Consider the following 22828-nt stretch of genomic DNA (forward strand, 5'->3'; position numbering starts at 1 on the left):
TTTGTTTTTAAAATTGCTGCATATTTTTGAATAAATGAGATGACACATCCAGTCTGGTTAGGACGTGTTTTTTTGTTTTTTTGTTTTTTTTATACAGATACAGTGGTGTAATGTAGACTTATAGTATTCATCGTTTTGAATGGAGATGCAATTCTTAGAGTATTTTTAAAATCATCACTTGGTTTGAATGAACAGGAGTTAAAACAGCAGCTCAGCTATTAAAGTTGTTGGCTTGTAAAAGACGCAATAATAAGTCCTGGAAATAACGTATTTGATGTAGTGCTTGCCATAAGTTATTCCTGTTTAATTCCTCCTAAAAAGGGGAATTAAACAGGAATTTAATTCCCCCTAAATTGAATGACTGGTAGGTAAGAATGACTGGAGCTTGCGTGACAGTTCTTCCACATGGGGGCAGTGTTTCAAATCATTTAGTACGAAACATGAAAAGTTCCTCTCTCGGCTCTTTTGCATCATGGCGGTAAATCTCCCAAGCTTCTCTCAGCCTGGCTTGGAGTGCTTTAATCAACTACAACAGGTTTTTGATCTATTTGTTTTTACAGTATGAGGACACTGGCCTGGAATGAAACGGGACGAATTGTTTAACGCTACCATTAGCTTCATGTGTGTGTAACCGCCCAACTATCAGGGGAATGCTAAAGGCTAGTGGAACAAAATGACTTTAAACAAACGTTGCAGTGTGGTTTCGAGATTTCTCTTGGTTCTTGAAATTTTTAGCTTTGGTGTTTTCTGGAGTTGAAATTTGCATCGTATTTGTAGCTTCTGAATATATTAAAGAGTAGCGGCAAAAGCAAATGAAGTGGGTTAGCAGTTTTTGTCAACGACGTCACCATTCACGACGGCTTTTTGAAGATACTTGAATGATATGAGCGACAACATCTCCCTTTGGAAAGTATTTTTGAATTGAAATGTTAAAAAATACCAATTTGTCCAATGTCCACACACATTTACCAAAACATGCAGCTGTGTTGAGTCTTAATGGCTTTTATACACAAACTGCTTTTATTTTAAAGTCCTTATATCAGCTTTTCTGTCCATATCAAATAATTGAAAATACTGCACAAGAATGAAGGGCCTTATTGATGAAAGTCCATTTTGATATTTGCATCCCAGCCCCTTCACTTAGCATTTCTGCTCCATAGCAACATGTGTCACAACTAATGACTTTCCATTAATCTGTCAAACCTCTTGATAAATTATAAACCATTTAGAAAGTGTTTTTACTAAAACCAGTAATTGATCTGTTTGATGAGGAGAAGCTGATATATGTACACCATTTATACTGGGAAGTTGCTCGAATCTGGCTTTTTGCCAGTTGAGAATAAACAAAACGTAAATTTTTTTTAGCCTGAAGTTTCATATCAAATATAGATGTGTGTGTACAGTGTTGGAAACTTTTCCTGTACATATTCATATTTTATACACTGGGAGACTTTTTTGATCTTGTAATTGGAAGGTTGTAGGTGCAAGTCCAGCTTCCTCCTGTTGCATGTCAATCTGCTCCTGGGCAAGGCACTTATAGATATGTTTGTGAATGTGGCTCTAATGTGAAGCAGTATGACTGGAAAAGCACTATGCGAGTTCAGACATTTTACTGTTAGCACTTCTGATTATTTATACTATAACAATCCAGTGTCAGATCTCTTACTGTACTCCCTTTATTTGTGAACTTGTTCCTCTACTTTTTGAACACATAAAATGGGGGGGGATATATATATTATTGGCTTATATTTGGCAGCTAATTAATACCAAAACAAGTATTAAATGTCACTGTTTTCCATCTGGCAATGAGAATGAGCTCTTTTTTGGGTAAAACATTGTTCTTAGCTCAGATATCTAGATGAATCCACCATCATAAATGCTTTTTATGTAAAATGTTTTGGAATCATTCTCGTTTGCTGTTTGTTTTGCATCGATGCCTGCTCCTCTTTTATTTATGTTGATGTTTCTTTCAGGAAGCCGAGTTCCTGGTGTGTTCAGTCAGACAGCTGAAAGACTCCCAGGCCCGGTACACTCACGCACTGGAGAGCGTAGAGATCATGAACAGAAACAGAAATGGTGTGTGAAAGATCGAAAAAAACAAAAAATTTCAGTTGTAGTCCAGCTTGATCCTTATTTATTCAATACTACGAGGTTTGAATGGTTGGATTATTATTTTACGTCTGTAGTGTTTATCAGAGATGAAGTATGAAAGTGTGGGTGTGTGTGTGTGTGTGTGCGTGTGTGTGTGTGTAGTCATCCTTTCATTTCTATCCCATCACAAACAGGAGAATTCCTTGTGCCCCTCACTAGCTATGTATCCTTTGAGTCTTTGGTGTTTTTATCAAAATAAATGTTGGAATCTGTCCATCCAGCAGCCGTTGATCACATGGTGAAATCAGTGGCCTCTACCTTTGGATTTTAATACGATATAGAGCATATTTTACTAATTATGGTCTACAGATTGTGAAAACCCAAAAGTTCAGCGTCTTTAAAAATAAGGTCGGTTTAGAAAAAAATTAATGAAGCAGAAAGAGTCAACTTTTTCACAGTCTGATCTTTAGAGATGTCGCTGTAGTACACCAGCATGATGCATTTGCTTACAAAGTCCACCGCCTCGTCATCAGTGAGAGCACACATTAGTTTAAACACCTGCGGACTTACCACTCAACTAAATATGATCCGGGGTGGTTTCTTTGTGGTGGCATATAAATCAAAAGCAGGGATTTCAGATCCGTGTTTGACCTGAACTGTTGATGTAGATGTATGTTCCTGGAGCTTTAAACGCGGACCACGTCCTGGTGAACATCGGGGCCGGATTTCATGTGGAAAAGGTAACATTTGCTTGTTTATGAAAACTTATGTGTAGAACTAATAAGTTCAGGTTGTGTCTGATGAGAAATGAGATATTGTGTTTTTATCACATCTGTAGTTTAGTAGGGTTTTTTTTTTCTTTTGTTTTTATCATCTTTGTGTGAATGTCGGGATCTGTTGTGTCTGTTTAATAATAAAGTGAGATTAATAAATTGACAAAAGTTCCAAAACCGAATCATCTGCAAAATGTGAAAAATCCACAGATGAACAGAATAGATTCAGTGAAAATAAAACGAATTGTATATAAAGTTTAAGTCCAGGTGAAGGTGTATTCTCAGTACGTAAAGCTGGTTATGTTTTTGCCTGTGTAGAGCATGGAGGAAGCCAAGGCCTTCTTAAAGCGGCAGATAGACCTCGTCTCAAAGCAGGTGGAAAAGGTTGAGTCAGTTGTTGAGGAGAAATGTTTAATCATCAAAGGTAAGCTGAGATTTCTCTTAAAAGAGAATCTCCTGTTTTTATTATTTCACTTAATACAGTGGTTTTCCATCAACTAGTCCGTTTTTTCCTCCATGTGTCCCTTGCTTTGTCCATTTTCCATTCATTCATCTTTTTCCATTAACCATCTGTTCATGCGTCCAGCCATTCATTTATACGTTTTCCACTTTTTGTCCAATCATCCCCTCAGTTTGTGGGTTTTTGCAGGTTAAAACCTCATGTCCCGATAATACATTTTTATACATACATACCCGAAAATATATTTGAACGCCGAATAGCAGCCGTCATGTATAATTATTTTTTTTTAAAAAGAAAGTTTTCCTTTATTGCAGGAGGGAAGGCGTCTATTCCGACAACGGGAGCTGCCAGCCACGGGTCATGAATTCACCTGCCGTACGAGTATCCAGGGGTTGTTGTGTCAGCACTCACATGAGGCGTAGCTCCGCTCTGAAGTTTAATTATTAGTTTTCTTAAGTTAATTGTTTTCATTCGAGTTGTTGCTGGTTTAAAAATTTTATATTTTAAAGGTTTATTTTTGTGCCCTGTTTTTTGGGTGAAATGGCTCGGATGTGCGGTATGTGGGGTTTTCTTCAAAATGTTTCCCCTGTATGTTAAAACCCAGGAATATATTGATTGTAATATTAGAAAAACATGCTGTGATACATTGTTATACTAAAATAGCCATTTTATTGTTGAATGTTACTAAAAACAAAAACTAATTTCTTTAATTTATGTAACACTAAAACAAACGCAGGATTGTTGGTAAAGTTTTTGTCTTATTTGGATATTAAATGCAATCTTTTAAACATCACTTAGACTATGTTTTTTTTTTTTGTTTTTTTTTACTAAAATGACCTACCTTGTGATGCTGTTTTTTTTATTTATTTAAGATAATTTATTTTTTATTAGTATTTTACATTGAATATAGTAAAGAAAATGCTTTTCATAATGGATAAGCTTCAATCAACTCCTGGACACAATTATTAAATCCCCTCTTGGATAGCATAAATGAGAGTAACTGTAACAGATTAATTCTTTCCAGATGGGAGATTTTAAATTTCTTTGGTCTAAAGCGTTGATGGATGCCATTTTGACCACAGGGGGGCAGTGTTTTAGATTAATCTCGCTCCATCTCTCAGTCGGAAGCACAATTAATGGGATACTTCTTAACAGTCAGCCGGTGCATGGCTTGGGTAGAAGCGATGACGAAGTGGTGGGGGAGTTTACATCTTAAAAACAATTGCAAAGTATTTAGCTAACGAGGGAAAACCAAGAGATCTGTGCTTATTACGTTATTAAGGACGTTCGTAATAAAGATGACAGAGTTATACATTATTTGTTGCTTAATACTGCGGCACAGTATGGGGTTTGCGATGGTCTGCATATTTAGTGTGCATATTCGTTATTCAATTAATGTTTACTTTTGCTACACCAAAAAAGAAAATCTCTTTTTCCCACTGTTTATCTGGACGAAGATTGTTGGGTATCTGATTCTCCATTTAAAATTGTGTATAAACGCCGCCAACCCGGCGCAGCGCTCTGTTCTCCGGCTGACAAATGGTGCGCACCCAGTGCAGCTCGTTTCTCGTCACGCTTCCAATATGGCGGTGAATCTCACAGACCTCTCCCTTCCTCAATTGGAAGGATTAAAAGGCCAACTGGACCAGGTATTGTTTCTTTTTTCAGTATTTCAGATACTAGTTTATCTGCCATGTGTGACTATATAACAGTATTTCCCCCAATTAAAAGGAAAATGGCTCCAACTCTACCGCTGTCGATTCTTGTACAGCTGCAGCGTGTCAATATTACAATGCTTCCCTTTATTGTGCTAATTTTTAATTAGTGATGTTTTATTTCAGGAGGTTGAGTTCTTGACGTCTTCCATAAGTCAGCTGAAAATTGCCCAGAACAAGTTTGTTGAAGCAAAAGACAGCTTAACTGTCCTGAACCCAAACAATAAAGGTACGTAAACTAATTAAATTTCTGCTGAAATAGAATGTAGGGAATTAAAACTAAATGGTATTTATAGATTATACTTTATTCTTATTCAGTTATTATAAAACATGTCTTAATAAATATGTTAACATTACCAATCTAATTCCCAGGATTACAGTTTTTGTTGTTCAACTATTTTTGGTTCATAATTGATGAAATTATCTGAGTATATGTGGCTTATATCAGTTGCTGGTAACTATGCTTTTTTTGTTTTCTTGAACAGGAAAAGAGTTGCTCGTGCCTCTCACCAGTTCTGTATCCTTTTCACCATTCTACACCATCAATCGATCAGAATACTGCAATAAGACTAATAGGAATCAAAGACATTATGCCACTGGTAGCTTATTATCCGTTTATCTATAGGTGTAGTTTTCAAACTAAACTCAAGCCTCAGTTGACATCGTGGATTTATTTTTTCAATCTTAACTAAAACTGCATCACTTAAGGAAATAGTTTTTACACCCATTGATACGTCTAAAGTAAATGTTGCATCTATAGATGTCTATGAAAAGCAACAGCAAACATATTTCTTTATGGTGCAATACACACTTATCAGTTATAACATTATGACTCCATGGTTAATGGTGTGTTGGGCCACAGTGGGTGTGCTGCGGTATCTGGCACTAAGATATTAGCATCAGATTATGTTAAGGCCTGCAAGATGCGAGGTGGGGACAAAAATGGATCAATCTTGTTTGTCGAACACAGCCTACTGATGCTAGATTGGATTGAGATCTGGGAGCAAAGCTACACCTCAACCTCTTGCTAAGGTCTTTAAATTATTTCTGTAAAATGTTTTGCTTATATAAAGGTGTATTATCCTTCTATTGCACTGCCATCATGGAGTACTGTCGCTATGAAAGACTTTACATTTACAATTTAAAATTTGTTCCTTATTAGGTTTGTTAAAAACTTTGCCTACTTTATTTATGTGAACTCATTAACTTTGAGGACAAATTGCTTGGTTTCCAACATCCTACCCACTAACAGGTGCCAAGGTGGACATGATTTGTGTGTTGACCTCACCCAGTAATGGTCATATTATGGCTGGTCAATGTGTATTGAAAGATGTTGTGTACCGTTGGAGTTCCTTAGCTGTTTCTACCCAGATGTACGTTCCTGGAACGTTAAATGATGTGGAACATGTCTTAGTGGATGTGGGGACTGGATATTATGTTGAAAAGGTAACATATTTGCTTTTGAATGTGTACTACTGTCAACTATGTCAGAATAAATGGTACTTGATCATATTTTGTCTTTCTAGAATGTGGGGGAGTCAAAGGCATTCTTCAAGCGTAAAATAGACTTCCTCACAAAGCAGATAGAGAAAATTCAGCCGGCTCTTCAAGAGAAACACGCTATGAAACAAGGTAATATGAGGATAAATCAAGAGCTCTAAGCATTTTCATAGCTAGTGAACCAAAAAGGTAGTTAATCAGTTAGTTATGTGATTTAACAAAGAGGCAAATACTTCCCCCGCATAATGGCAGATTGGTAAAAATAACTTTTTCTGTTTTTCAGCTGTCATTGAAGTAATGAATCTGAAGATCCAGCAATTACAACAGAGCCAACAGGCATCACAGATGGTTGGAAACACAAAGGCCTGATGGGAACAATAGTTTGAGCTACTCAGGATTAGAGACCTTTTCTAAGTTTGCCTTCACAAGATGATGCAAAATGCACAAATTATGTTTGAAGTGTAGGTTGGCGGGTACATGGGAGACTCCCTGTATACTTGCAGAAATTTAAATAAAATTTGGTGTCAACTTTAGTCATTAAAGCTAGTTAAGTCTGGGTTAAAAAAAATCTTGTCTCATTATTTGTCGCTAGATCTGTCAATCATAAATACTTTCATCCTAATAGGTAAGGCTTGAGACTTTTCTTGATTATTTCTCCATTCCACTTGGCATATGTTGCAAAAACCTGCATATTGTCAAAAGGTGCACAAGTTTATCTAGACTGGATGTTTTGGTGACTCATCTTTAGTCTTGAAGGACAAAACTGCAGTGTAATAATTTTAGCTGGGATTCTGTATAGTTTTGTTGACGGCAAAGATGTTTAATTAAAGGAAAAGTAGATTAACTTTTAAGGCCAACTTTAACTTGGCTTAAAAATTCCCTTAACGTGATTGAGGGCCTCTAAAGTTGCTTTAAAGGCAGAGCAAGTGGGAATTAAATTTCTGCGTGATTATCATTCCCAAACAGGACCTAAATTATTTCTTAGTGGTGGGCTTGGGGATATTTTGAACAGCAGAAACATGTGAGAACAAGAAACATCCCTCAGCAGTGATAACATGTCCTAAAAATGTAACGTTTTCCTGCACAACTTGCTATTTTGACCAACTTTGTGGCCAAAAGCATCTAAATGTTTCAATATAGAAACTTGTATTTTGTGCACTGAGCAGGGAATTGGCTACAGATGAGGATGTCATCAACATACTGAAACAGTGCAATGACATCAAACAAAAAGCTGCTTTTCAGTGCAGCTTTATAGATTGTAGGACTTTCATAAAAACTCTTGACAGTCTGGTAAATGTCCAGACAGCCTTGGAACTCAAAAGTAAACCAAAACCTACTTTTGGGATGGACAGGGACAGAGAAAAATAAGCATAGTTACCAATTGCTGACGCTAAGTGTTTTTTTTTTACTCTCTTACACAGACATCTCGCACAGAATGTCATGTACATTATTACTTTTGGTGTTTTTTTCAGTTACACAGGAAACAGGACTACATGTAAGCTGTTGCTTCTTTGTTGCATTCTCCATCTACACTGTGTGGGGCATTACATCCTTTGAGTGATAAAAGTTTTTTTGATGATGGCATCACATCACTAGGGTCTCCCAAGGACCTGCTGAATTTCCATGAGAATTGTAAGGCTGATGAATCTTAAGTGCAGAGTGACCTTTTCCTGGGAGGCAATAAATGAAGTTCTTCATTCCAGGTCTCATGATTTTATAACAATGTTCTTTCTTTGTCTCGTACTTATGTGGAGATACAGGAGGTTGCAGTTCTTCAATTTTCATTTGGGCCTCCATAAATCATTAAGAGCAAACATGCACCTTAGCAAGATCATAAATTAAGCAAACTAACTTTAGAAAGTTTGTGATTTTTAACTGGAAAACTAAATTGTACATAAAGTACACAGCATGCAACACTCAGTTAAATGCATTTGGTTTCTGTGCAAATTTTGAAGTTGCAAGCATAATGTATCAAATATTAGCCATCCTGTTTGGTCTAGAAAACAGCTTTATTCAGCAAAATACCATCATTAATCCTCCAAAACAATTTGTTACGGGGCAAATAAAAACAGCTTTACTGCATTCCAATAAGTTTATACCCTCATGCACTTCTTTATGTCTTAATATGTTGGATGACTGAATAGAAAAATGAAATGTTGACTACCTTTGAGATTTTCCATTGACCTGCAAAGTAAAAACAGGACTCTGGAGATGAGTTCTTTGCTCATTAATCAATACAATGCAATAACACATTTCTCTGCATATATTTTTTTCAAAAACTGGTACAGTAACAGAAGTACATAATTTCAAATATACAAAAATACCAACTCATCAGTTTACATATCACCATGTTTTAAACATATGGCAGCCATATACATTTTTAGGTTTGATGTTGCCCAAAATGTTCAAACTTTGTCTAAGCTTAGTTATTTTTTCTACTTGAAATGTGTAAAAATTATCATACATGGAAATGGTACTTGTTGCTTTACGAGAAGGCTTAGTCAAAAAAGGTCACTTTAAAAGTTTGGTGGATGGAAAAATATGTTTCACAAAGGTGCACAAATGTTAACTACAGCTATGAGAGGAATTTAAAACAAGAGACTTTATGAATTGTTCCTAAGAATAATGTGATAGAAGAGGAAACAATGCAGGTGACCTCATGGTCTTTATTAAAGCATCCAAGCTAGAAAACTCACCAAGTATTCAGTGTAAATATTGTACAGTAAATGGATACAGTGGTCAGTAGCCTTGCAGATCTGTTTTATCTATTTTTTTTCCATTTGATAAAAACAGTTTCTGTGAAACTTAAATTTTTGTCGATTCATTAAGTTTACTAAATAGAAACCGGTGGTCGACTTTTAAATGAGCCAGCTGCTTCATCACCGGCTAAAAATGCAAACTTTCACAAGATGAAGTCAGTTGTTACGTGTTTCTCATGGTTACATCAACCCTCTTTTGCAGCGGCCTCGCCGGGGAGGTCACAGCAGTTGCGTTGTTGTACTGGAGGTCGGAGCGGGCGGGGTGCAGCCTGTTGTTGGGTCGGACCGAGGCAGACAGGCAGTCTGAAGAAGCAGCTGTCACATGCTGCAGTAACCGCGGCGTCGCTGACAGTCAGAGATGAGGAATTGAGCCAGAATTACCTTATCTACTGTTACAAGTGGGTATTTTATCGCAAATTTATCGAAAGAGCGCTGTAGAGCTAGTCACTGGTTAAAGTTACGGTGCGCGAGGCAAACTGTTGAAAGAGGAGCACGCGCCCGAGGAGTCCTGGAGACGGCAGTTACAACCGACAAAGAAGAGGACTCTACTACTTAAAAGCAGCAGATATTTCGCAGTTTAAATCGTTTACAGGATAGGAACGGGGTCAGATAAGTGAAGTCTACCGGCGCAGACCAGGGTAGAAGACGAAGATTACGATAACATGGTAAGTACGCGGCCTGGAGGCTTTCACCTCGGCTAATGATTGCCAACCTGTTTCAGTTTTTCCTGTTCTCTGGTCTACACAGTTCGTGCTATCTGAAGGTCGTCCACACTCTGCAGCAGCTGTACTGTTTTCATAATTAACGTTCTTAAAAGATGGGAGTCCGAATCAAGAAAACGACTTTTTACCTTTCGACGACGTTTTATTCAACCCGTCAAACAAATTAGCTTAGAATAGCAAAGTAAAGTCAGGCCGGTTCCAGCTGGTCTGCTAGTAGTAAACATAAGCTAGTTAGCTTAACGCCGGTGACGCTGATGTCACAAAGTTAACATATGGTAACACCAAGGAACTACTACAAACCAAATACAGTAGTTTAAAAAAAATACGTTCTAGTGTTTACACAACTAGTTGCCATATTTTGGTGTGAAAGAAAGTTTTATTGAGCAATTTCTCGCCTTTGCACGTGTAGTAACTTCTGCACGTGTTTTTGGGTTAAACGCTAGCCGCTACTCCCAGTTGTAGCTGCGTGTTTGCCGAAGGTCGACGGGGACGTTATCTGAAAAGGCGTTTTTGTGGTTGTACACGTTAGTTATCGATTAGCGACAACATGTGTGTCTAGAATGAGCAGAGAAATTGGCGTTCAGCGTATGGTTATGTTTTAAAAGTAACTGGAGCACGTCGGCGCCACGTGCTCCTCCCGAAACTCAAAGACCTCTTATGTTAAAAAAAAAAAAACAAGAAGTGAAGTAAACCTTCAGATTTGAAACCCGGGCTAGCATACAATTTGATTTCACATATACGATTTCAAAATATGTTCGTAACCAATCCACCTTCATGTTTGTGTTTGGCTTTTTGGGGGGGATTGGATGACAGGTTGCGCAGCGTTGTGAAAGGCAAGCTTGAAATTCAGAGGCGGATCAACTCGGAGTATTGATCCATGTGACCACAGAGGGGCGGGGAAGAGTGAAGCTGACCAATGAAAGCTCAGGGTTGTGTGTCTGTGTGTAAAGCTGGATTTGCGGGTCCAGTTACTTCATTCACTGGATTGGATGTGGTATATTTAGCGAATGTGTGATGAAACAGCAGGATTTTATAATCCAAGGTTGCTCAACTCTCAACAGCGTATTTTAAATGACAAATTCAAGGAGGTGTAACAGAGAGAGAAGTTTACTTTACAAACAAAATGCATTCACAATCTAATCATTTGATCTTAACTTTTATATTTAAGTAGATTGCTATTATCCATCCAACGTTTGACTTCTTTGATTTTGCTTTAATTTTAAGCAAATTGAAAAATCTCTCTTCCTAATAATTTGTGAAAATCTGAGATCATTGGAGTGATATGCAAATATGGATTTAAATGGATTGCAGTATTTTGTAATATTGTTTTAATGGGGGGGAAAAAAGTTGAAAGCTTCATCAATTTTGGGGGTAAATACATCTGACTGCATACAACAAGAGCAACACGTGCCATATTTATGTGGGGGGTACAGTCAACGCATCTGACCCTGGGCTATTTAGTGGATGTGTCCTTCTTTTTCTGCCCATCTTACTGTCTGGCTACTGAGTTCAAACCAGCAGTCCCACAAACCTTTTAAAAAAAAACCTAATAAATAATGCATCATGTTTTTCTGTCAAGCTGTTTCTATGGTTTAAAGTTTTTATTGAGGTGCCAAAGAAGGTGGAGTAATTTTTCTCGGTTTGTATAGTGGTTCAGTTGTGCCCTTCCCCCATCTGTTGCTGCATACTGCCAATCAGCTGTCTGAATGAAGCTACTATATTCTCCCTTACTTTAAGTAAAAACTTTGTCAGTCGTTGTGTGTCCAGTCGGGAAAAACTGGCAGTTTACCAGCCAATTATAAACTCTGTTGGAGCAAATAATGTAACTAATTAAGCAGCTAGTATCAGTTTATTTTACCAGTATTGGTCTATGAAGATTAGAATGGCAAAAATTTATAATCTGCACAAAAAAACATTTGAAAACTCCTACTAAATAATTTTTTACCCATGCTACTTTGATATCTATTATGCAGGTTACCACCAAGGGAACAAGTCTTAACCCCAATGCCAAAGTGTGGCAAGAGATCCCAGCCCAACAAAATGACATCCCAGAAGTATCGGAGGATTCTTCTTGGCTCCACACCAACTCTTCCCCCCCTGAGATGACTGATGGTATGGGTCTTGTTTGGTATAATTTTCTCTGATAAGGCAGCGTGAGCCACATATCTGTCTCTTTAGTGAGTATGAGACTGAAAAGTGGCTTTATCAGGTTAAGACACAATATTTGCTGATAATTATGAGTAAACGCAGCTTATTAAGAAATGTTAACTCTTGGCCTTACGTGTCTGCGGTGAATTCAAATTGTGACTCCTTTGGTGGATTATTTTGGTCTGAAAACATAGCAGTCATTTCCCAATCTTTCTGCTGTTTTCCTTCCTGTCGTAGGTTTCTCAGACGTTCTTTCTTTGGAGAGTAAAGGATATGCTGTTGACTTCCTGAGTAGCACTGATGAGTACTCCACAACCAAGGATGTGGAGCATACAGACCTGGGATATTTGGTCTTTGATGCACAGGGCGACTCTGCCATAGACACTGAACTGTCTAAGGAAGAAGTAGTGACTGAGGAGAGCTTACGAGAGTCATTAAAGAAAAGACTGGAGTTCTGCTTTTCTAGGTAAATCCTGCTTGTTGCATCACTATAGGCTTTTGCATGCACATGTAAATGGTTTAAAGAACAGGGAAACTAAACATAATTAGTGTGTTGTAAGGAACTGTGTATATTCCTCAAAGGATTTAGCCATAAAAGTAGTAATTGTTTTATGACCAATAGTTCAATTCAACCATTCCTTGGTGAAACATTTACAATTTTTACATTTTAGCATTGTTGTTAATAATAGGATAGAGCACCCAAGAATTGTACTCAAGAGTAGCAATACTTCATGAGAGTATTGCTTAAGTATTCAGTAAGGTCGAGCAAAACTACTCTTAAAAGTGTATATATTTATATATATATATAATTTTATTTATTTTCAAATAACGGTTATTATCCACTTCTGATAGAAACATTAGTATGTATGATACAAACACAATGTAAATGTTCTGTTCTTTCAGGGAGAACCTCTCTAAGGATCTGTACCTGATATCCCAGATGGACAGTGATCAGTTTATTCCTATCTGGACTGTTGCCTGCATGGAGGACATCAAAGCGCTCACCACTGACATGGATCTAATCCTGGAAGTATTGAGAGGTACCAGTGCTACTCTTCTCCCTGTAATTGCCAGTTAAGATATTGTTAATTTAAAAATGTAAAGGTTTATTGGTGTTAACCAAGTGGAAAAACTCACTAAGAGCAGCACAAGCTGAAAATCTTCAACCATCTAACGGCCAAATTCATGCAGAAATTGAGGAAGGAAGTAGAATGATGTCAACAAACTTTTACTTTTATTACTTCACTAAGTGTTTGTATTCTGCATAGTATTTAAATGGCATATGAGCCGGTGCATGGCACAGGACCATGTAGGCATATTTTGTGTATATTCATAAAACAAGACAGGTTGTTTGGAAGTTTGAGATTGCATAATTGACCTCTGGAATACACCCACCTACCTAAAACTGGATATTGCAATGTCAACTGTGATTTGATATATTTTGTAGTTCTGGCGAAGATGTAGACTTAAGTTGCAGAAAACATTATGTTTAGCTTGATGTGATTGCTTTATCTTTTTTTTTTCTTGTCATGCATATTGATGACATCAGCTATTAATGAGTACAGTAAACTTTGATCGCTCTGAGATGGCCAGTATTTTATGCTAACCTTTAGCTGACAGGCATTTTCTCTCCACTTAAAGATAAAAAGTTTTCCTTTGGCTTTTATTATCAGTACTACTCTGGTCATGTGCCATTGAATGAAAGTGGTGTGGACTCAATGTGACAGTAGTTTGGCAAGAAACCTTGCTGGTTTGTAACCAGATAAAAGGAACCAGGGGTTTGGTGTTTAACAATTGGCTTTAATATCAGTTTATTCAGGATCAAATTTTTAAACTGAGAAAGAGAAGTTGTGCATCCTATAAAGAAGCTGCAAATCTTGACTTAAATTACACAAATTGGTTATGTCACAATGCATGGCATAATTACTGTGGTTTCAGTTAGGCAAAGTCTGTTAACGGACAACAGGATCCGTTGTTGGGTTACCCAACTCTCCACTACAGCAGTGTTGTTGTCTATAAATTATTTTAAAAATTAATAGAAAATGTGTTAACTTTTTGTAGCTGAACAAACTTGAGTATATTTATTCCTAACACATTTGATATGTCAAATAGCAAACATTGTTTTTTTAAATAATAAACATATTTTATTTCCACTTCTGTGGAAAGTCCCAGAAAGTAAGAGACTTTGTCACAAAAAAAAGCGGCAAGAAAAGGTAAAGAAAATTTGTGTTGGCAACACGGGGAGATCAGTTTACATAGTTTCACTATGAAACTTTTATTTAGATGTTGTTAAATCTAGCATGTTCTTAATATAAAGCTTATGTTAGAATGTGTTTTTCTTTACAGCATCTCCTTTAGTACAAGTTGATGAAGCTGGTGAAAAAGTTCGACCTAACCACAGCCGCTGCATCATTATTTTAAGAGAAGTGCCAGAGACTACACCAGTTGAGGTAAAGATTACCTAATGCAATCCAGAAAACTAAGCAGTTTTCTGGATTGTTTTCTGGATGCAGTTTTCTGGATTGTGCAAATAAACTGTTAAACTTACGAAATGTTGCCATAAGATTTTTCGGTAACACTTTATTTGAAGGGGGATGAATAAGACTGTCATGACACTTTCATAAACATGACATAACACCTGTCATGAACATGAATTAACCTTCATGAATATTTGACTGTTTTCATAAAGTGTCATTTGGTAAATTATGACACTTTTAATACAAAGTTGACATTATTCAAAAATGTCTTTGTTATGACAACTACACATTAACCAAGAAATCATTACCCTTTAAACTTTATATTTAATAACATGGTTACCTAATTTTTAAAGTGCAATCAGTAATACTTTTATAACAAATTTTATATCAGTAATGATTTCTTATAAAATATGGAAAATGGCTAATCTGGGCTTGTTTAGTTTTTGTTGTGTCTTAAAGTTACCCATTGTTTTGTGGGTTAAGTAGTGTTCTCTGTTTGGGATAGAAAATAAATTAATATTTTTTTGTTTTCTTTTCTTAGGAAGTAGAGGATTTATTCAAGAGTGAAAATTGTCCAAAGGTGTTGGGTGTTGAGTTTGCTCACAATAGCAACTGGTATATAACATTTCAGTCCGACATGGATGCCCTGCAGGTATGCGATGCATTCCCATTAATAATCATTTACCTAATTTCTCAGGTTTGATATTTGTCCTATTTCTGTTTTTCTTCTGGAATAAATGCTTCATCTGTTTTTCAGCATTCTAACTGATTACTATTAAAAACACTAGGAGCTAGTAGAAAACTATTAGTAGGCATGTTAATACTTACTAATGACTTAAATTTTGAAAATCTTACATTACGAGATTGGTTTAGGAGACAGAAGTCACTGAACCAAAAATAAAAGAAAACTGAATTTGCTGTTTAGTAAAAATATGTTCCCTCTTTTTTTCTTGATCAGGCATACAGATACCTACGAGAGGAAGTGAAAATGTTCCAGGGGAAACCCATTATGGTAAATGACATGACATAATTTACATTGCCAAGTTTAAAACCCAACTTGCTTCTTTTATTTGTCATGAAAAAAACGGTATGTGTCGCTCTGGATGGTTAATCCTGTTCAGCATTAGATGGGCTGTCACATGAATGTCCTCAGGGCAAGGCTTGTGTGATTTAGCCTCAGGTTTACCTTGGGATGTATTTGGATAGAAACCAGATAAAGCGAGCTGCATTTTTGCCAGTATTGGTCAAGAGTGAAAAAGGAAAGTTGATAAAACTTTCCAGATATATAGTTTTAACATCATAATGTGAATCTTGAGCATTTTGTAGATTTTTGTTTCCTCCCTTGCTTACTCCCACCCATCCACAATAAATCAGATTAAATCTATAAAGTACATGAGGAGTGTATACTCTACATTGCCTTGGAAAGCTGCTTGTTTTAAACCGTTTCATAGTTGTCACAATACAACCGCACTCTTCAGTATATTTTATCGGAATTACACAAGATATGCCAACACAATAAGCAACCTATTTCGTAAATTGAGTTCATCTGTGTCTATTTAAATGTGGGCGTAAATCCAGCTGTTTTGAAAGGGCCTTGGATCATCATGAAAACCAAGGAACACAGCAAAAAAGAAGTCTGGAATACAGTTATGGATATTTATAAAGCAGGGTTCAATTATTAAACAATATTCCAAACTGTGACAGAATCTGATAGAATGCTGTTCAATCTAAAAATAGAAAAAGTATTGCACAATTGGGTGGCAAGTTGGGTAAGGAGAGCATTAGTGGGAGAAGCAGCCAACAGGTCAGTGGTAACTCTGAAGCTGCTGAGATGCACAGCTCATCTTGTAGTAGATGTTGATAGGATTATTATTACATGTGCTTTCCAAAATGTTGACCTTTTTTAGAAGGGTAGCAATAAGAAAGCTAGAAGAGTTCTTTTATGCAGCTTTCCACGAGTCATGTGGAGACGAGGCAAACATGAGGGAGAACATGTTCGGTGTAGATTAGACCAAAATAGATTTTTGTCCTGCATACAAAAATGGACCTGCAGTAATGGCAGCCAAAGGTGGAGCTACAAAGCATTGAATTGATAGAACTGAATAAAACAGGGATGCCGCAATTTTAAGAATTTTGTGTTTTGGAGGAAAAAATGAATTATGTTCTGTCACTTACATAAAAAATACATATAATCTTTGGTTATAATATGGAACAGTCCAAGGTATATGAATCCTCCTTCAAGGCCTCTGTTTGCCCCTGTGATGATCAGTATCGCGCTTGGAAGGACCCATATTCACTGTCTATCCAGGAGGACCCTTCATTTTCTCTACATAAATCTTAATCTTTGCTTTTCTCCCATCCTCCCTCATCCTCTTCTCTTCGTCCCCTTACCCTTCTCGTCCTTCTCTCCCCCTTGTTAGTGCAGTGTTTTATGGCCTCATGACCGTGAGATTATGAGATCTGAGGGGAATAACAACAATAAAGCAACAGCACTAATTATCATAAATGATTATCAAGTGTTGTTCTTGTGTGTTGGAAAGCTTAACCAGTTGTCTTCTCTGTAGGCTCGCATTAAAGCCATAAATACATTCTTTGGAAAAAATGGCTTCCACGGCATGGACTCAGGAGTGTATCAGCAGCATGCCCAGCCTCAGGCCCAGTATGTGTCTCCGGTGTACATGCAGCAGGTGTACAGCCCTCAGCAGGAGTTTCCCATTTATCCTGTGGTGTCTCCCACCTGGAACCCTTCCATCATGCCACACTTTGAAACGCCACTGGTGAGAACTATTATCTAATTCTTATTTAAAGTCAAACAATCTCTGGACCAGTTAATGTGATGCCCTACTTCATTAGAATTTAGATTGTTTTCTTTATGTGCTTTATGTAGATGGGTTTTTATTTATTTTATTTTTTATGTCGTTGTTGCAGGCTCCCTTCCCCAGTGCAGGATTCATGAATGGATACAGCAATCCAGGGAACTACAAACCAAACTCCAGCAGCGGCCACCGTCCTGCTGGCAGGAACAGGTACCTGCAAATTATGATAGAGATCGCTCATGTTTGGTCTTGAATAACTTTTGTCATCAAATGGAGACATTAATTATTTTGACAGCTTGTTTGTTCTTTAAGCTTCAAGCTTCATCACTTTAAGTTTGAGCTGAATGATGGCAGGTTTAAGCAACAATTAGATCTGTATCAATCTTTAAATTGGCTGTGTGCAATCTTCTTAATGCCTAGAGCAAAAAATAAAGCCTTGGAAGATAATTTAGCAAACATTGAAAGAAGAAGAAGAAAAAAATAGCCTTTGAAGTCAGTATATATATATATATATGTTGGACCACTTTTTCCTTTTCCACTGCTATTTATTGCTCATCTCCAAACAGTTCAGTTATTATGGCTGTGTTGAATGTGATTATTCTCTTCAGAAGGCAGTCGTGTGTAGATTCCTTTAGAATTATATCCCTTTATTACCTGTATACTTTAATATACATTCGCGTAATATTTTTCCTTGTACTTTATGAATTGCATCAATGCATTTGTAGCATTTTCTTTTCACTTTTACAAACAAAACATTGTTTTCTGTCCCTAGGAACCACATAAAAGGTCACCCTCGACCAGGCGATGCTGTTTCTTCTAACTTAGCTCCAGGAACCATGGTGGATGGCATCTCTGGCCCTGTGAGTCCACAGGACATCCAGGCACTAAGGACTCTGTCCGGCATTAAATCACAGCCAGCCTCTTTCTTCCACTTTAAAGACTCTTCTTCACTGTCCTCCATATCCAATGGAGATCAAAGCCGCTCTGGACGAGACAGGTCAGCTGAGCTCTTTAATATTCAAACAAACGTGTAAATGTCAGCCTTTACAACAAAAATGTAACATTGTTCAGTGCAGTGGTTTTTTTGATATTTTGTCCACGACTAATTGTTTTTTTTAACCTTTAACTTTAAAAAGAAAAAAAGATATATAGGAGTAACTTTCATTATTAGTTTTACTTAAAAAGCAAGTTGTTGCACATTATGTTGATGTATTGTTTTTTCAGTTGTTTTTTTTTCACTTCTAATCTAAATTTTAAAATAGGAGAAATGGCCACAGAGGCATGAGGAGGAAAAGAGAAGATGAACATTCTATGGTGAGCATTTCTTCTGTTTTACTCCAAAGTTTCTATGTTGAAAATGATCTCAATACATTGTACTTACTCAAATCTTTGTTCATGAATGTTTTTTTTTCCTACTTTCCCATAAATGAAACAGAAACCTGTCCCTTTGATGGAGGTCAAGGCAGCCCCTCCTAACTTTGATCTGGCAGCTTCAAGTTTTCCTCCTTTGCCAGGATCTGTGGTTCCTGTTCAGGGGGAAACCGTGACAGAGGTGCGCCTCTCCGATGTTGTCCGTGGCCTGAGGCTCACAAGCAAGGTGACTATCCCTCTTCATAACATTTACACGTTGAAGAAGGATAGCTGGATTTCATTGCATTATTGTACTTTGTTTAATTAATCTATTTATTAAAATGTATTTCAGGCAGGAAACCAGGAGAACAACTTGACACAAAACTCAAAAGACTCTGAAAGTCCTGCAAGCAAACAGGAATCTACCTCCCTGCCTGCTAAACCCGCTGTTGTTGTTGAGGCACAAACAGCAACTCCTCCAGCACCAAGGTAATTATGTGGTTTAAGAATAATAATTAACATATTTATAGCCTATTTAAAATAACATTTACTTCTTTTATTTGCATCATTAGTGCTTGTCCAACAGTAACAAAAGGAGATAACACCGAACCAGCTGCTGCACAGAGAAACCTGCCTCCATCCACTGAACCTGACTCTAAAACCACTCCAGAACACGATTCCAGCACGAGCAGCAAAAGTGTTTCTGCTGAACAATCTTCATCTTCAACATCAGAGCAAGAGCTGGTAGGCCTGAACTCCAAATGTGCCACTCATATTCTCTCACATCTGTTTCAGTTGAGTTTTATTTGCTTGATTTCAGTTTTTTTTTTTAATTTTTACTAAATACTTTTAATTTCTCAATGTTCTAAGCAGGAGCCAAGAAAGCTTAGCTATGCAGAGGTGTGCCAGAGGCCAGCCAGAGACCCACCGCTATCAGAGACGCCGTCCCCTCCTGCCACTTCACCCGACCACCCTCTGAAGGAGCTCAAGGTCAACACCGTCAAGGACCCTCAGCTGAACTCTAAAAGGAGTCCCGAGAGAGTTGGAGATAAACCTCCTCGGCAGCCTTCACGTCCATTCAGAGGGGCAGCTGGTCACGCCAGAGCGAAAGGTTCAGGGATGAAGATCCGGGAGCATCAGAGAGGCCTGAACGCTGGAAAGCAGTTTTCCCCTCAGCGGGGTCCCAAACGCAGCGGCAAAGAACAGAACATACCCCCGCTTCAGCAGAATAACTGAAGCTGGAACCTTATGGACCTTATTTAAAATGTGTAAATATGTAAATACAGATGAATATATTTCTTTTGACATATTTTGTCAAAGAATCATGATGTCTAAAATTATTCAGAGACTTTAAGTCGATATTCCTTAAAGGAAGATGTGTATTTCAACAGAATTCAAGGCTGAGGGCTATATTAAACCCCTTAAAGGTTAATTGTAGAATTATTTTTAACTTTGATATTTAATACATCAGTACTTCACTTATATACAGATGAGCAACGTATTGTCAGCAGAAATCCTTTGTCATACTTTAGTGTGTTTGTCATCTGATCTGGCAAGTTGTGCGTCTTATTGCAGGAAACTTTTTTTGCAGTCTGGCACATTCATTTTGAGACAAAAGTTCAGAATTTCTTCTGGTGGAAAAATCGTCTTAATGACTATAAAAGGCATTAAATAGAATGATGAAGCGAAACGGAGCACTGATCTTGAAAAACCTAAATGTCAGAAAAATTTAAAGTTTGACTTTGGTTTCATTTCACCATCAGTGATCCTGGATATCATGGATTACAACTTTTTAATATAATAACCAAAGGTTATGGAAGCCTCCATAGATGGAGTGTACATGAGGAAATGTGTTGGGTCTTCTTTTAGTTTTGTATTTTTGCCTTTTAATCTGTATTTTATCACAATAATATAGTTGGTAAATATTGGAGAAGGCGGCCCATCTTATTTTTCTGTTGATCTTTTAAGTGTTTTGTAAATGTAGAATGTTTGATCATGTTATGGTACTGCCAGAGTCCTGAGCAGATGCATAGTGAAGTTGTTGCCTTTTAAAACTTGAGGGTAACAATAATGTTGACATTATGATTTTAAGTTGTGCTGGTGTTGAATATGGAAAATTACTTCATTTAAGTTTTGGGGGATTTTTGGCATTTTTTTCTTTGGTGCTGTAAATATTAGTTCAGTGTTAACATTTGGAAAAATGGTCTCTGCTAGAGCTGATTTAGTGCTTGAATAATTATGAAGCATTTATTTTTCACTTGCATTTTGTATAAAAGCCAGACAAAGTGTCAGAATTTAAAGAAAAATATGAAACTTTACCACTTGGCAGAGGCAAATTATCCACTTTCATTTCTGACTAGGAAATAATGTTGAATGTACTTTTGTTTTAATCATTTATATTCTTTGGCAATACTTTACTATTTTGACATTTCATTTTTAAATTTAAATGGTCAGTGGTAAGCAACCCTGGCCAAAAATGTAGCAAAAAAACATTTTGTAAAACCTTTACTGTTTTCTCTCCCTGGTTGATCTTCTATAAATGTTACGATTAATCCCCCCCCCACTCCCCCAAACGTATTCTTCGGTTTCTGATTTCAATCTTATTTAAGAAAATTGTCGGGTAACCGTTTTGCTCTATTTCCTTAGTTCATGAATGTTTCTGTTTCTGAAAACAAAGATCTATATAATGAAAAGTAGTTGATTTTGTACTTGGGGGATGACCATGAGTTGTTTGCCAAAACAAAAGCAAAAGCTGTGATATAATTACTCAGTACTTGTAGAGGATAAAATTGTGTATTGTATCAGATTCTCTAACTTTGGGTTGAGTTTTACCTGGGGTTGCATACATATATAGTAATGGTATAAAAAATGAATAGTTTGGTAAATACATGTTTTTAGAACAGCTTTATTTATATATATATATATATATATATATATATATATATATATCAAGGGTTCATAATTGTTCTGTTTTTGCACTTTTGTGTTTATCAAAGGGACCTTAAGGATAAGTAGGTTTTTCCAACTTTTTTTTCTCCTCTACTTAATAGCTGTGAATGCTATGGGGTCTGCAACTACTGGTTTGTGTTTCTTTTTTGTTTGTTTTTTTTTTCTTTTTGTGGCACCCTACCTGTTTTTTTAGTCTTTTATGATATAGTAGAGATTTGTGTTCAGGGTTGTCATTGCTGTTGAATCTGTTATGTCTAGGCAGTATTTTTTATTGCTTGATTCAAGATTTTAATTGTGTTCACTATTTACAGTAAATGAGTTGACTCGTCTCAACATTGAACATACCTGTGGAGGTGGTCAATGAAATGTATTTCATATGATCTTGAGTTTTGTAATGCTTAAAAAGATGTGGGGTGGAAGGTTGAATGCTATTTTTGTGCTATTTTGTTCTGATCTAATTGTTTAAAAGGAGGAAAAAATGGCCAAGATGTTAAAAACTACATTTTTAATTGTTTGTGAAAGCATGTTTTCTCAAACCTTGTGCCTTTGCTAGTTCCGTTTCAGCAGAAATAATCCTAAATGCATCACATATAGCAGGATTTCCTGGTTCATTCTCAAATAATATGAAATAATGTATTTACCAGGGGCACTTGTTTTCATTCCAGCTCATGTCTTTCTTCATTGGAGATGTATTCAGGTCAGTTGATCAAACTCGAAATTTAAACTTGTTCATTAGTTCTGTCAACTTGTTAATTGTACTTCAAACATTAAAGTATTGTCTAAAAAAATGGGGGGGGAAGATTCGTTTATCAATTATACACTGGTTTCTCAATTGTGTAAAAATAAAATGCTTTCAGTAAGATTTTATGATTTGTTGTGTGTATGTATATTGAATAGGGTTATATTAAAATCTTGGAAGTCTTCGCTTTTTGCAAATCTCGAGAAACATACCATAATATTCTGCCAAATAAACTTCCGGAAATAACTTTTAAAAATTATGTAACCGCTGAAGTCACGTTTGTCTTCACCAGAGACATTTAGATTTTGTTGGTGCTCAACATTGACACG

At 36.7% G+C, this 22828-nt stretch overlaps 3 protein-coding genes across 4 annotated transcripts; all 3 read left to right on the forward strand.

The window, feature by feature from the left end:
* Nucleotides 1-42: 42 nt before the first annotated feature.
* LOC103465368 (prefoldin subunit 5-like) lies at nt 43-4117 on the forward strand. The gene is made up of 6 exons (XM_008410125.3): nt 43-535; nt 1974-2076; nt 2286-2314; nt 2760-2831; nt 3183-3288; nt 3639-4117. Exons 1-6 carry the CDS (start codon nt 473-475, stop codon nt 3686-3688), a joined length of 423 nt encoding a protein of 140 aa, XP_008408347.1. The 5' UTR covers nt 43-472; the 3' UTR covers nt 3689-4117.
* Nucleotides 4118-4823: 706 nt separating this feature from the next.
* Nucleotides 4824-8236, forward strand: pfdn5 (prefoldin 5). Its single transcript, XM_008410124.3, has 6 exons — nt 4824-4973; nt 5166-5268; nt 5525-5556; nt 6411-6485; nt 6566-6671; nt 6823-8236. The coding sequence occupies exons 1-6, from the start codon at nt 4908-4910 to the stop codon at nt 6906-6908; spliced, it is 468 nt and encodes a 155-aa protein (XP_008408346.2). The 5' UTR covers nt 4824-4907; the 3' UTR covers nt 6909-8236.
* Nucleotides 8237-9454: 1218 nt separating this feature from the next.
* On the forward strand, nt 9455-22627 carry larp4ab (La ribonucleoprotein 4Ab). 2 transcript variants are annotated; one of them, XM_008410122.3, is made up of 15 exons: nt 9455-9963; nt 11994-12132; nt 12406-12634; nt 13072-13208; nt 14515-14618; nt 15187-15297; nt 15604-15657; nt 17210-17422; nt 17574-17671; nt 18234-18458; nt 18724-18775; nt 18897-19058; nt 19164-19300; nt 19384-19555; nt 19682-22627. In XM_008410122.3, exons 1-15 carry the CDS (start codon nt 9961-9963, stop codon nt 20045-20047), a joined length of 2202 nt encoding a protein of 733 aa, XP_008408344.1. In that variant the 5' UTR covers nt 9455-9960; the 3' UTR covers nt 20048-22627. The 2 variants fall into 2 exon arrangements, with proteins under 2 accessions (XP_008408344.1, XP_008408345.3); XM_008410123.3 differs by lacking the exon at nt 9455-9963 and having other exon boundaries at nt 11988-12132; nt 19685-22627.
* Nucleotides 22628-22828: the final 201 nt, after the last annotated feature.

This window comes from Poecilia reticulata, chromosome 5 (genome assembly GCF_904066995.2).
Source record: "Poecilia reticulata chromosome 5, P_reticulata-male-v2, whole genome shotgun sequence".
In the NCBI taxonomy this organism is placed as follows: domain Eukaryota; kingdom Metazoa; phylum Chordata; class Actinopteri; order Cyprinodontiformes; family Poeciliidae; genus Poecilia; species Poecilia reticulata.

What these genes read in the sequence shown, in the direction of transcription:
- LOC103465368 (XM_008410125.3), top strand. Translation starts at nt 473, where the DNA reads ATGGCGGTAAATCTCCCAAGCTTCTCTCAGCCTGGCTTGGAGTGCTTT. An exon ending in CCGGATTTCATGTGGAAAAG is followed by an intron (nt 2,832 to 3,182) that starts GTAACATTTGCT and finishes TTGCCTGTGTAG; the next exon opens with AGCATGGAGGAAGCCAAGGC. An exon ending in GAAATGTTTAATCATCAAAG is followed by an intron (nt 3,289 to 3,638) that starts GTAAGCTGAGAT and finishes CCTTTATTGCAG; the next exon opens with GAGGGAAGGCGTCTATTCCG.
- pfdn5 (XM_008410124.3), top strand. Translation starts at nt 4,908, where the DNA reads ATGGCGGTGAATCTCACAGACCTCTCCCTTCCTCAATTGGAAGGATTA. An exon ending in TAAAAGGCCAACTGGACCAG is followed by an intron (nt 4,974 to 5,165) that starts GTATTGTTTCTT and finishes GTTTTATTTCAG; the next exon opens with GAGGTTGAGTTCTTGACGTC. An exon ending in CCTGAACCCAAACAATAAAG is followed by an intron (nt 5,269 to 5,524) that starts GTACGTAAACTA and finishes TTTCTTGAACAG; the next exon opens with GAAAAGAGTTGCTCGTGCCT.
- larp4ab (XM_008410122.3), top strand. An exon ending in AATCCTGGAAGTATTGAGAG is followed by an intron (nt 13,209 to 14,514) that starts GTACCAGTGCTA and finishes TTTTCTTTACAG; the next exon opens with CATCTCCTTTAGTACAAGTT. An exon ending in GCAACTCCTCCAGCACCAAG is followed by an intron (nt 19,301 to 19,383) that starts GTAATTATGTGG and finishes TTGCATCATTAG; the next exon opens with TGCTTGTCCAACAGTAACAA.